Below are 12,998 nucleotides of genomic sequence, written 5' to 3' on the forward strand. Positions count from 1 at the left end.
AGTCCAAGTAATTACCACAGGGAAATTTAAATTATACTTTTTTTAATTGGAATTTTTGTTAAGGGAAAAAAATTGTATTTTACATGAAAAACAGTTTTAAATCCCCAAAATTTGTCAGATCTGGAATTGCTAAGTGGGCCTAAATAAGTTTTTTGGATATAAATGATAATGTTTCTTTTTAAGATGTAAAAAATAATATATATATTTTAACTATGTATATCTATATGTGTGTGTGTGTGTGTGTATATATATATATAGATAGATAGAGTTTTTTTTTTTTGAGACAGAGTCTTACTCTGTCACCCAGGCTGGAGAGCAATGGCAGGATCTCCGCTCACTGCAACCTCTGCCTCCTGGGTTCAAGCGGTTCTCATGCCTCAGGCTCCGGAGTAGCTGAGATTATACATGCAGGCCACCATGCCCAGCTAATTTTTGTGTATTTTTTAGTAGAGAAGGGGTCTCACAATGTTGTTCAGGCTGGTCTCGAACTCCTGGTCTTAAACAATCTGACTGCCTCATCCTCCCAAAGTGCTAGGATTATAGGCATGAGCCATCGCGCTGGGCCAAAAATACATTTTTAAAGTTAAGACGTAAATGTTTTATAACTTTACACCACCAAAGCAATGTGACATGGTGAAAAATTTAAGCACAATCATAAGAAGCAGATTATTTGCAATCAAATCTGTAACAATCATATTCTAGTCGTGGGATCTTGGGTTGAGGTGCATATGCTCTCTAAGCCTCTGTGTTTTTTTGTAAACAATTATGTGATGATGATAAAAATAGTTCCTAGCTCTAACGGTTGTTGTAAGGAGTAAATGAGTTGGGCCAGGTGGCTCACGCCTGTAATCTCAGCTTTTAGGGAGGTAGATGTGGGAGGACAGCTTGAGCCCAGGGGTTGGAGACCTGCCTAAGCCATGTAGTGAAACCCTGTTCACCACAAAAAGTAAAAAAAAAAAAAAAAAAAAAAAAAAAAAAAAAAAAAAAGACAATAAGTATAAACAAATTGGTAAATAAAAAGCACTTAGGATACTGACAACAGTATGTTCAGTGTGAAACACTTAGCATTACTCATTTATGCCAGGCCTGTAACCCTTAATTGCATCTGACCATCATCCCTGGGTAAGAGCAATCTTTTGTGTGTGTGTGTGACACTCTTGTCACCCAGTCTAGAGGGCAGAGGCATGACCTCGGTTTACTGGAACCTCTGAGCCCCAGGTTTAAGCGATTCTCAGCCTCAGCCTCTCGCGTAGCTGGGATTACAAGCATGTGCCACCACGCCTGGCTAATTTTTTGTATTTTTAGTAGAGATGGGGTTTCACCATGTAAGCCAGAATGGTCTCCAACTCCTGGCCTAAGTCTGTCTGCCAGCCTTGGCCTCCAAAATTGCTGGGATTACAGGCATGACACCAGGCCCAGACAGCAACATTTTCTTACAGCCACATTTTAGTACTCTAGATTCAGCCAGCAATCGTGTAATTAAATCTTAGTCTATTATGAAGCCATAGGAAAGACCTGTGTCAAGTGCATTTTTTCACCCAGTTTTTGCCAGTGGAGACATCTTCATTATTCCTGTAGTATCCTATCTTTCTAAAGTTTGTACTCACACTTTGTGTGGTAAATGAAAGGCAAGATCCTTCCCTATCCTTATGAGGATGACTACAGCATGACTGGATAGGCTTGCTATGATTTTTATCTTTCCCTGTGTTCTCACTACCGTTTTATTAATCTCAGTTCTTTTTCACAGGGTAGCACAGAATTTAGCAGAAAGAGATCCAGCCATGTAGACCAGAGATTTGTCTAAGTGACAGCATGTAAGAATCAGGAAGGAAAATTTTCTGTTTAAATACCAACAGATTCTTTCCTTAACGCAATTATTATTTTTTAAATCTAACCTACAAGGTGATGGTGTCCTTAAACCAATTAAATCAGAATCTCGGGTTGGATAACCTCAAATATGACTTATTAGCACTTCCCATTAATCACTGGTCCTTCAGGCCTTTAAGTTTACTTAGTAGGAATCTCACTTTTAATACCATCTTATCAACTTCAACTGTAAATAAGAACACTCAAAGGCTGAGGAATTCTCAGCGGTAAAGCTCTGACCCACGTTCAGTAACAAAGGGTAAGTTAGTCTTTGTTGTGATCATTCTTTGTTGTACTGAGAAGCTACATATTTCTACTCAAGGATTCAAATTCTCACCTTTCTCAAGAATTGGGCCAAACCCGATAAACTAAACTTATTTACGGTTCACAGATTAAAGGTTGTTGCATAAGAAGGTCTTGTGTTCAGCAGTTGGGTTTACAGTGCCAGAAACGTAACAACTGCTTGACTTTCCTCCCCAGCTATACTGCGAAAATTGGCACTTAAATATAACTAACTTTAAAACCTCAACAAGAGTATCGTGGCCATGTGTGGTGGCTCACTCCTGTAATGCCAACACTAGGTATAGGCGAGAGGATTATTTGAGGCCAGGATATCGAAACTAGCCTGGGAAACATACGCAGACCCGGTCTTTGGAAAAACAATTAGCGTTGCGTGGTGGCGAGCGCGAGGTTCCAGCTAATCGGGAGGCTACAGTGAGCCATGACACTGCACTACGGTCTGCGCGACACCCCATGTCAGTAAGCCCTGGAATACCTGAAAGCTGAAAGAAGCTGTATTGTTTTGCATTTACTGGTACTGGAAAGCGATTAGTGACCGATACCTACTTACAGCGACTAGGGAGGAACGCATGCTCCGATAGGGCAAACTCAGCAAGTGCGGACAAACAGTAAAGAGAATCTGGGCAAACAATGCATCACGGCTCCTCAGATGAGAAAGTGGGGGCCCTGAAAAGGGCCTTTTATGGATAGACTAGGAAGCTTAACCGCCGAAACCGTAGAGGGTGCGACCCTGGCGCTTCAGCGCGTAAACCACATCCATGGCGGTGACCGTCTTGCGCTTGGCGTGCTCCGTGTAGGTCACAGCATCCCGGATCACGTTCTCCAGAAAGACCTTCAGCACCCCGCGGGTCTCCTCGTAGATGAGGCCGGAGATGCGCTTCACGCCGCCGCGGCGAGCAAGGCGCCGGATGGCCGGCTTGGTGATGCCCTGGATGTTGTCACGCAGCACCTTGCGGTGGCGCTTAGCGCCGCCTTTGCCAAGACCCTTCCCGCCTTTGCCGCGGCCGGACATGATGAGCAAGACGAGTCGCACACAACGCCTTGTGAGGACTCTGGCCTGAGGCAGCGCCTTTATACGACAGTTGGCGGACCGAACTGAGAACCTGAAAGAAGTCGGCGGGAAGTCCCGCCCCGGTGGGGGAGGGGAATCGAAAGGGCCAAACCGAAATAGGGAAAAAAGGCCAGCTTCTTGTTTCCGTGTTCTGAATTTTGTAATGTGCAAAGTATTTTGTTACCACGTTATAAGGCTTTAAAAAATTGCTTTTGAACGCAGAAGATATACATCAACGCTGTGGGCAACACAAGAAAGGACAAGAAATGAAAGTACAACCTGTTATCCCATCACACAGAGATCACAAGTGCTAGTTAATAACGTATTTTGCAAAGTAGTTGCACATGTTTTTCCAAGAAAATGTATACAGTGTGTATATGGCGTTTTGTAACCTCCTTATATTGATTACAGTTTAATCAATTTCTATTAAAGAGATAAAATAGTGTCTTTCTTAGGAATTATCAATACAGTTTTAATCAGTTCCCCAGCAATTTTTTAATCCGCTGTATTTTGAGAATAATGTTTTCAACATTCAAAATAAATTTATTTTTTCTCTATGCTTGGGACCAATATTGAAATTTGTATGATTACACCAAACTTTAAATTTTTATTACATTAATATTTAAAATTTAATTAGAGGTCCCTTGATTTGGTACTGCCGGTCTCCTCATTATTTCCTTTCCAAATTTCCTAATCTGTTTCACCAAGGTTTCTGGGCAACTTTGGAGACCTTTTGTGAAGTTTGAATAAAAATCTCTTCGAGATTTTGATAATAATTGCGTTAGCGTTAGGACTTATTTGGAATAGAATTAATATCCTTAAAACAAGTTCTTATAACTAGAAAATTGGTGTTTGTAGGTTTTGTGTGTGGGGCGGGCGTTTTTTTTTGGGAGGGGGATGGAGTGTCGCTCTGTCGTCAGGCTTGAGAGCAGTGGCGCGATCTCGGTTCACTGCAACCTCCGCCTCCCAGGTTCAAGCAATTCTCATGCCTCGACCTCCCGAGTAGCGCGGCACAGGCATGCACCACCACGCCCAGCTAATTTTTTGTATTTTTAGTAGAGACCAGGTTTCACCATGTTGGACAGGATGGTCTTGATCTCTTGACATCGTGATCCGCCTGCCTCAGCCTCCGAAAGTGCTGGGATTACAGGCGTGAGCCACCGCACTTGGACGCCTGTAGGTTTTAAAAAAGACACTTTTACATGATCCAATTAAAGATTTGTTATCAACCATTATGGAACAACTTTGTTTCCGTATATTTAATTTTCTTTCTTATTAGTAAATACAGGGTTATACTCTGAATTTTTATTTTTATTTTTTTTTGTAACAGAGTCTTGTCCTTTCACTCAGGCTGGAGTGCAATGGCCCAGTCTCGGCTCACTGCAAGCTCCACCTCCCGGGTTCAAGCGATTCTCCCACCTCAGTCTCCTGAGTAGCTGGGATTACAGGCACTCACCACTACACCCGGCTAATTTATTTGTATCTTTAGTGGAGACAGGGTTTCACCATGTTGGTCAGGCTAGTCTTGAACTCCTGATCTCATGATCCACATACCTTGGCCTCCCGAAGTGCTGGGATTACAGGTGTGAGGTCACTGCGCCCGGCCACTCTGAAATTATTTTAACCCCTATGAAAATTATAAAACTCCTATAACTATTCTAATATAATCTCTTAGTATTCAATTCTTTGTTTACAAAGTAGTTAAGAGCTGAAACTCTGGAATTAGAAAACTTTGGTTTTAGTTTAAATGTTTACCTATCAGACTCGAGCTGACTTGTTACCGATCAGACACGAGGTGACTTGTTTATTCTCTTTAAATCTTTGCTCATCTACAAAGTTAGATCAGGATACTGATGGTACTGTTGGGGTGCAGAATGATTCCCCAAAATGTGGTTCTTGGGCATGCTGAGCGCTTTTGAACACTGAAAGGCCTCAGAATTAAGCTTTAGAATCAAAGCCCCTCTAACCTCGTCTTGTTTCTCTTTCCTATACATGCAAAGGAACTCTGACCTGTCCTAATCGGACCAAGAAAATTTCTTAACAAAAGAAACAGAATTGCCTTCTATCCCCTCCCTAGTTATCTCATTGCAGAAAAGAAGACTGAATATGGATTTTTCAAGATAATGCCTTCCTCTCAGTCTCATTTAAATTACCAAGACATACTAGATGCCGTGGCTCCTCCCCATAACCCCAGCACTGTAGGAGGTCAAGGCAGGTGGATCCCTTGAGCTCAGGAGTTCAAAACCAGCCTGGCCAACATGGTGAATCCCCATCTCTAGAAAATTTACAAAAAATTAGCCAGGTGGTGGTGCATGCCTGTAATCCCAGCTACTTGGGAGGCTGAGGCAGGAGAATCACTTGAACCTGGAAGGCGGAGGTTGCAGTGAGCCAAGATTGCACCATTGCACTCCAGCCTGAGTAACAAGAGTAAAACTCCGTCTAAAAAAAAAAATAATTAGCCAGGTATAGTGGTGCCCACCTGTGTTCGCAGCTACTAGGGAGGCTGAGGTAGGAGGATCACTTGAATCCCAGAGGTGGAGGTTGCAGTGAGTGGAGACTATGCCACTGCACTCCAGCCTGGGTGATGGAGTAAGACTCCATCTCAAAATAAATACATAAATTACGAAGACAATTATTTACAAGCTAATTTCTTTCTGTGGTCCATTTATTCTCCATAACAATCTTTTATTGCCCCTCAAAGGAATTGTCTACCTTTCCCATCTCCTCCTTCCCCTATGAAAAAAGTTACAGAACCTGTACCCCTTTGAGGACTGGGGTAATCACTTTGTAATTCTCCCTTGTGCACATTATTAAATTTCTCCCATTATCCTGCCTTTTGTCAGTTGGTTATCTGTGAAACATCCCTTAGCCCCTCCAGTATTTACCTCTTTGAGTTACTGTAAGAATTAATAGAGGCCAGGCTCAGTGACCTGCCTGTAGTCCCAGCTACTCTGGAGGCTGAGGTGGGAGAATTGCATGAGTCCAGGAGTGGGATGATTGTGCAAGCTCAGGAGTCACAGATCAGCCTGGGCAACATCACAAGACCTTCATCTAAAAAAAAAAAAAAATTAATAAAAAACAACAATGGAGATAATGTACATAAAATATCAAGCAGAAAGCCAACCTCTATTTAATATAAGTAATTTTTTCTTTATAACTAATTTACAAATATTTTATGTTTATATTATACTTTAAATATGTTAATACATCATAAATTAATCTAATTATGTATAACGCATTAAGTAGTTAATTTAAATAACAAATATTTATTTTTAGTGCACATTATCAATGTCGGGGCTCAGAAACCAATACCCCAAACTACGGCATGGTGACAAGCTGAACTGCAGAAGCCTCAAAGTCTCTTAGACCTTCTCCCCCTCCCCAACCTTTATCTGCCTATTATCCAGACTCACCAAAAATGAATCCCTGTAAGACAAATGTCATCACACCTGAAGAGCTCATTTCACAAGATAAGGTAGAAATTTAATTTCTTTTCCCTGATCCATTCATTCTTCCTAGTAATCCTCTCAAATGAATTCCTCTTCTCCCTCCCTCAAACTGTTTTTCTAGGATGGTGTATAAACTTCTGAACCACATTCTGGGGTGAGCAATCACTCTGATTCTCGCCATGCACATTGTAAATTTGTCTTCTTTTTTTTCTATTAATCTGCCTCATGTCTGATTTTTCAACGAATCTTCAGAGGGCACCAAATCAGTAAGGACATTAATTTAATTCAATATTTCACAGATGATATGATACCATAAAGTGATAAGGCACTATAAATCTTCCTAATTGCTCTTTGCCCCTTGGATCCCTCTGATCTTTAGGTTGCCTCCTCTAGTTTACTTACTTTGAAGCTACACATTTAACAGCTCCTCCATTTTTCTTTACATGTGTATGTAGAATTATAAACAATGATATATCACACTTGTATATTTTATTTTACTTAATACATAAGTTTGCATTTGTCAGTGTTTTGATTATGAGTACATTGAGTTAGGATAAATAACACCAAAAATTATAATAATTATAAAGCAAAAGTTACTTTACAAGCTGTTTAGCTTAAAGAATTTTACTTCTGGAACTCCGGAACTCTGAAAATTATTACTTAGCTAGCTTTCATGATTAGATGGTGGTTCTTGGGAGAAATAGAAACAATGGAATAATTTTATCATCAACTTCAATGATCATGACAGCATATTTTATTTAAAAACTTATTTTAATTTCAAAAATCTTACAGGCCTTCTATGGAGCTGTATCATTTACTTTATATTGATGGTTGTAACAGAAACAATTATTGAAAATTTATACACACAAATAACGCAGATGACATTTTAAAAGGGAACGAATGAATTAATTCATTGAAATCAGGATGGAGTCCTCAACATCAAATAATCATAACTTTTTTAAAAAAAGTAATATTTATGACAGTTGTGTTTGCTGTTTTATTCCAAGAAATATTAGTTGTATGCGATTGCAATTAAGACTTAAATCTAGGAAATAAAAATGTGTGCAGAGACTCAAAAATTAATGTATTTCAATGGACTAGAGATCCTGTAGAAATTCGTTTTCATTAACATGTCTTTATGAGGAACACAGTAGCTTATATAAGTTTAGGTGGAGAGGAATAGAAGGCCCTCTCTAGCTAGGAGGACTTGGTGATCTGAGGAGGAAGGGAGTGATCTTGATGAGAGAAAGGAAGCAGGAAAAACTGACAGGAACAGGACTATATGACCATGATATAATAAAAAACCTGACTTACAACGTCCATCATTCATACTGTTTTTAAGTAACACCTTCTAACGTAATCTCACACCCTAACCCCAGCTCTTTCCCATCATTTACATAAACAGTCCATTATGACATGTATTCTTTGCCCAAGTCAATTTGAAACTCCTTTTGGATATAGACGTTATGTATCTGGATTAATATTGTATCCCCATTTAGGAGGGTGCCTGGCACACCATAGGTGCTCAGAAAGATTCAATTGAACTCGAATAGGTAGGCCAAACGCACATGGGGTCCTAAATTCTGCAGAAGGGTCAGATACCCAAATTCTGCTTCCATGGTCTTATGAAGTATAAACTAAAAGCCCAAGCAAGGAGCAAAGGTTAGTTTACCAATTTTATCTCTGGAACCCAGGTACACTGAAAACTATTATTTAGCTAGCTTTCAGTCCTCTGTAATACAGAAAGTAAGTATCTGACACTAGGTTCATTTGAAACACTCTTGCTCTGTCACACAAGCTGGACTGCAGTGGTGCAATCATAGCTCATTGCAGCCTCGAACTCCTGGGCTCAAGTGATCCTCCTGGTCTCAGCCTCCCGAGTAGCTAGGACTACAGGCTTTGAGACGCCAGGCACAGTCTGTTATTTTACTTTTGTAAAGATCAGGCTGACTTCGATCATCAAGGCTCTAGCGGTCCTTCCGCCTCGGCTTCCCAAAGTGGTTGTGTTACCGGATGGTGCCAAGCAGTTCCAGGCTCTTGGTGCCAGGAGCAAACTAGTCGACACATACACAGATAGCAAAGCAGCAAAAGTTTATTAAGCACTCTCGGCGGGGGAGAGCGCACTGACCTCTGCGAGATGAGATCAGCATCAGCTTGTTGCAGTTTACGTCTTTTTATGTGTGTGCGTGTTTTTCTCTTCCCAGTGCCGCCTAATCTATAGCCAGTATCTGCCCTTTTATTGATAGGTTTGTTGCTTAGTTACTTTGGCTTCTGTGGCTTGTGCATCACCTCTATCTCATAATCTTAAATACATGCAAGATATGTAGCCCATATGCAAGAACCTTAAGTAGCTGATTATCATATGGGCTTTTGTTAAGGATACTTTTTTCCTCCCTAATACGCATGCCCATCTCTGAAGAGCTGCCTTTTACTGGCTTGTTCCAGATCTTGCCGGCCACGAGGTCCTTGCTCACATTATCTCACCTTTGTTTCGGCTGCAAAAGGTTCACTGCTTGTTATCTCGCTTCTTGTTCACCCGCCCGTCCACCTTAGTTCTGCCCTTTGCTTTTACTTATTCAGCCCTCTAACCAACTTTCAGCTCCCTTTGTTATCCTCTTGCCTCACTTTTCCTATTGTTTTCAGCTGTATTGCAGGCGCGAGCTGCCGCGCCTAAATTTCTTGATGTGCCCTGAATATTTCAATATCTACTTTCTATCTCAAAACAATGTGGTGTAAAAGCCCTTTGGTTTTGCTTCATCTCTATACAGCATTCCAGTGCCATTGCAAGATGACTCGACATCGGATAAAACTGTGGAACACAGCTCTACTTGGTGAAAAAGTAGGTGGCTCTGAAAAGAACCTTTTTGGTTTGGACCGAGGTATGAGTAACGCAATACTCCAGACCCACTACTTGCCCTTGGCCTTGTGGTGGCTCTCAGTTTTCTTAGGCAGCAGCACGGCCTGGATGTTGGGCAGAACACCACCCTGGGCGATGGTCACTTTACCAAGCAGCTTGTTGAGCTCCTCGTCGTTGCGAATGGCCAGCTGCAGGTGGCGCGGGATGATGCGGGTCTTCTTGTTGTCGCGGGCCGCGTTCCCAGCCAACTCCAGAATCTCAGCGGTCAGGTACTCCAGCACCGCGGCCAGGTACACAGGCGCGCCGGCACCGACCCGCTCGGCATAGTTGCCCTTGCGGAGCAGTCGGTGCACTCGGCCCACGGGGAACTGAAGACCCGCCCTAGAAGAGCGGGTCTTAGCTTTGGCGCGAGCTTTGCCGCCCTGCTTGCCACGTCCCGACATGACAGAAACACTCAAATCAGCAGTGTGCCTGAGACTGACCCAACACTAAGGCTCGGCTACTTATAGTCAATACGGGCACGAAAACTAAGCTATGCTATTGGCTAACATTACAGTTTCGCTTTAACCAATGGGATTGCGGTTTTGAAAAACACTTATTTTGATTGGACAAAGTTAATACACGTTTCCAGGACTCACCACTAGTTAAACGCACACCTTCATTGTCTGCCCCATTTGCGTTAAGAAGCAGGGAATAAGCGGTAGGTAGACAGTGCTACCGACTTTCTTCTCGTTTTTTCTCCAATTTTCCGGTAGTTACTACCAGCCATGCCTGAACCCTCAAAGTCCGCTCCCGCCCCGAAGAAAGGCTCCAAGAAGGCGGTGACAAAGGCCCAGAAGAAGGACGGCAAGAAGCGCAAGCGCAGCCGCAAGGAGAGCTACTCCGTGTACGTGTACAAGGTTCTGAAGCAGGTCCACCCCGACACCGGCATCTCGTCCAAGGCCATGGGAATCATGAACTCCTTCGTCAATGATATCTTCGAGCGCATCGCGGGTGAGGCTTCCCGCCTGGCGCATTACAACAAACGCTCGACCATCACCTCCAGGGAGATCCAGACGGCTGTGCGCCTGCTGCTCCCCGGGGAGCTGGCCAAGCACGCGGTGTCGGAGGGCACCAAGGCCGTCACCAAGTACACCAGCTCCAAGTGAGCCCGCCCACCGCGGAACGTTCGGTCAGTCTCGGCCCACGCCCCAAAGGCTCTTTTCAGAGCCACTCAGTCTTCCCAAAGAGAGCTGGCACTCACTTTTCTTACAGCAGATATTTCTTAATTGTTACAAAGAAGATTTACAAGATTCCTTACTTTATCCTTGCTAGAAACTAATTTTGGCTCAAGCCTCTAATCCCAGCACTCTGGAGAGCCGAGGCGGGTGGATCACGTGAAGTTAGGAGTTCAAGACGAGCCTGGCCAACATGGTGAAACCCCCGTATCTACTAAAAATACAAAAAAATTAGCTGGGCGTGGTGGCGGACGCCTGTAATCCCAGCTACTCGGGAAGCTGAGGCAGGAGAATGGCTTGAACCCGGGAGACGGAGGTTGCAGTGAACTGAGATCGGGCCATTGCACTCCAGCGTGGGCAATAAGAGCGAAACTCTGTCTCAAAAAAGAAAGAAAAAAGAAATTAATTAGCACTGCAGTGTACTGCATGTTGCAACAACGCTTGAGACAATGTTTTATCTGAAGAAGGATCAGGTTTATCATCAGACAAACCTAGTAAAGGGAAAATTCAATTCCTGTTGACCCCAAATAAAATATAATATTTAAGTGTCAACTGGTAAAATATCCATACTGTTTACGGCGCTCTGTCCCTAAACTTCATGTATACTTTAGTAATGAAGCAGTTGGCACACACAGAAACGTACAAATCGACTTAAACTTGTTTATTTTGAGAGTGGTGCTGTTTCTCCTCCCTTGTTCCCAGTTTGGGTTTGCTAAATATTAAGATAGAAAGGCAGCAGAAAAAAGTTTGAACCCAGTTTACAGCATCGTACAGGTCAATCGGGCCGAGTTGATGTCGATGGCCAATCCCGACGCTGCGCGGGCAGTTTGAAACTTGACCACTGTTTTCTCTGGTGAGTGTTCTAATTGGGAAAATTCTTGGCAGTGCGGGTTTTTTGGAGGATTCTTGCCGTTTTACTCATTCCCATATTTCTCTTGTGTGGAATTCCTGTTTATGAACATAGTTTCTATTCCCTACCTTTTCTGTTAGGATCTGCTCCATGTTTTCTTATCTGTGTCACTTGCATTTACTGTATCTCTATTAATTGGAATAAATTTTAAAAGAAAAAAAATAGAGGAGGAGAAGGGCTGTTCTCCATTGTTTTCCCCCACCCCCAACTGAGGAAATCAGAATGAGTGTCTTCATTTTAAACACTTAGGAGTGGCATATTTAAAAGTATTTTGGTCTTTGCCAAGAATCAGTGTGGGAACTCTTCCACATCGAATTGTATTTGCTGAAGGTTTTTGATAGTATTTTTTATCCAGTAAGTGTACTCCAGTGACCCAACTGTTTGACTCCTAGATGTTTACATGAGAGAATATTTTGCACACATGCAACAGGAGACATATGAGAATGGAAAATATACTATTTTTAATAGATAAAAATACTAGAGAGAACTACATGTTCATGGTCCAAATAATGCATTTATTGAGGTACACACAGTAGTACCTGGTTGAATTTTAGAAACATAAGTCTCAGAAGGTTCATACATAATAACATTTTTTAAAACTCAAAAGTAAAACCATGGCTGGGCATGGTCCTCACGCCTGTAATCCTAGCACTTTGGGAATGCTGAGGTGGGAGGATTGCTTAAGCTCACGAGTTTGAGACCAGCCTGGACAACATGGTGAGACCCTATCTCTTAAAAAACAAAACAAAACAAAAAACAGTAAAATGAACATAAAACCAAATTATACATTGTTGAAGTATATATAGAAGCACTTATACAGAATAAGTATACATAAGTGTGTGATAATGAAAACTTTTAAGAGAGAGTTTTAAAAATACTTGGCAGTGGCTATCTTAGTGATAAAGACAAGACATGGGATACAGAAACACACAGAGGTAAATACAAGTTGTTGCCAATATTCCAGTTTGGGGTTAGATGTTTTATCATGGGTTTTGATATAATTTGATTTAAACTTTTGATATATATATGTGTATGTGTGTATATATATATTTAGATGGTGTCTCACCATGTCACCCAGGCTGGAGTGCAATGGCACGATCTCGGCTCTCTACAACCCTCACCTCCCGGGTTTAAGTGATTCTCCTGCCTCAGCCTCCCTAGTAGCTGGGTTTACAGGAGCCGGCCACCATGCCCAGCTGATTTTTTGTATCTTTAGTAGCGATAGGGTTTTACCATGATGGTTTCACTGGTCTCGAACTCCTGACCTCATGATCCACCCGCCTTGGCCTCCCAAAGTGCTGGGATTACAGGCATGAGCCACTATGCCCAGCCTGATTTACGCTTTAAA

General features: G+C 42.2%; 3 protein-coding genes across 3 annotated transcripts in view; 1 reads left to right on the forward strand and 2 right to left on the reverse strand.

Annotated features, from left to right (window-relative positions):
- Positions 1–2,825: 2,825 nt before the first annotated feature.
- Positions 2,826–12,998, reverse strand: part of LOC104671261 (histone H3.1t-like) — a 43,975-nt gene continuing 33,802 nt past the window's right edge. Inside the window, exon 3 of the mRNA XM_030928663.1 lies at positions 2,826–3,206. Within this exon, the coding sequence (XP_030784523.1) occupies positions 2,867–3,206 (340 nt within the window). The 3' untranslated portion in view covers positions 2,826–2,866. The remainder of the gene's footprint in view (positions 3,207–12,998) is intronic.
- On the reverse strand, positions 7,139–9,996 carry LOC104670900 (histone H2A type 1). Its single transcript, XM_010374261.2, has one exon. It carries the CDS (start codon positions 9,964–9,966, stop codon positions 9,574–9,576), a length of 393 nt encoding a protein of 130 aa, XP_010372563.1. The 5' UTR covers positions 9,967–9,996; the 3' UTR covers positions 7,139–9,573.
- On the forward strand, positions 9,391–11,278 carry LOC104670892 (histone H2B type 1-N). Its single transcript, XM_010374252.2, has one exon. The coding sequence runs from the start codon at positions 10,291–10,293 to the stop codon at positions 10,669–10,671; it is 381 nt and encodes a 126-aa protein (XP_010372554.1). The 5' UTR covers positions 9,391–10,290; the 3' UTR covers positions 10,672–11,278.

The sequence above is a fragment of the Rhinopithecus roxellana genome, chromosome 4, assembly GCF_007565055.1.
Source record: "Rhinopithecus roxellana isolate Shanxi Qingling chromosome 4, ASM756505v1, whole genome shotgun sequence".
Lineage (NCBI taxonomy): Eukaryota > Metazoa > Chordata > Mammalia > Primates > Cercopithecidae > Rhinopithecus > Rhinopithecus roxellana.

Bases quoted from the DNA above. Each gene is read 5' to 3' on its own strand.
- LOC104670892 (XM_010374252.2), top strand. From the start codon at position 10,291: ATGCCTGAACCCTCAAAGTCCGCTCCCGCCCCGAAGAAAGGCTCCAAG.
- LOC104670900 (XM_010374261.2), bottom strand. From the start codon at position 9,966: ATGTCGGGACGTGGCAAGCAGGGCGGCAAAGCTCGCGCCAAAGCTAAG.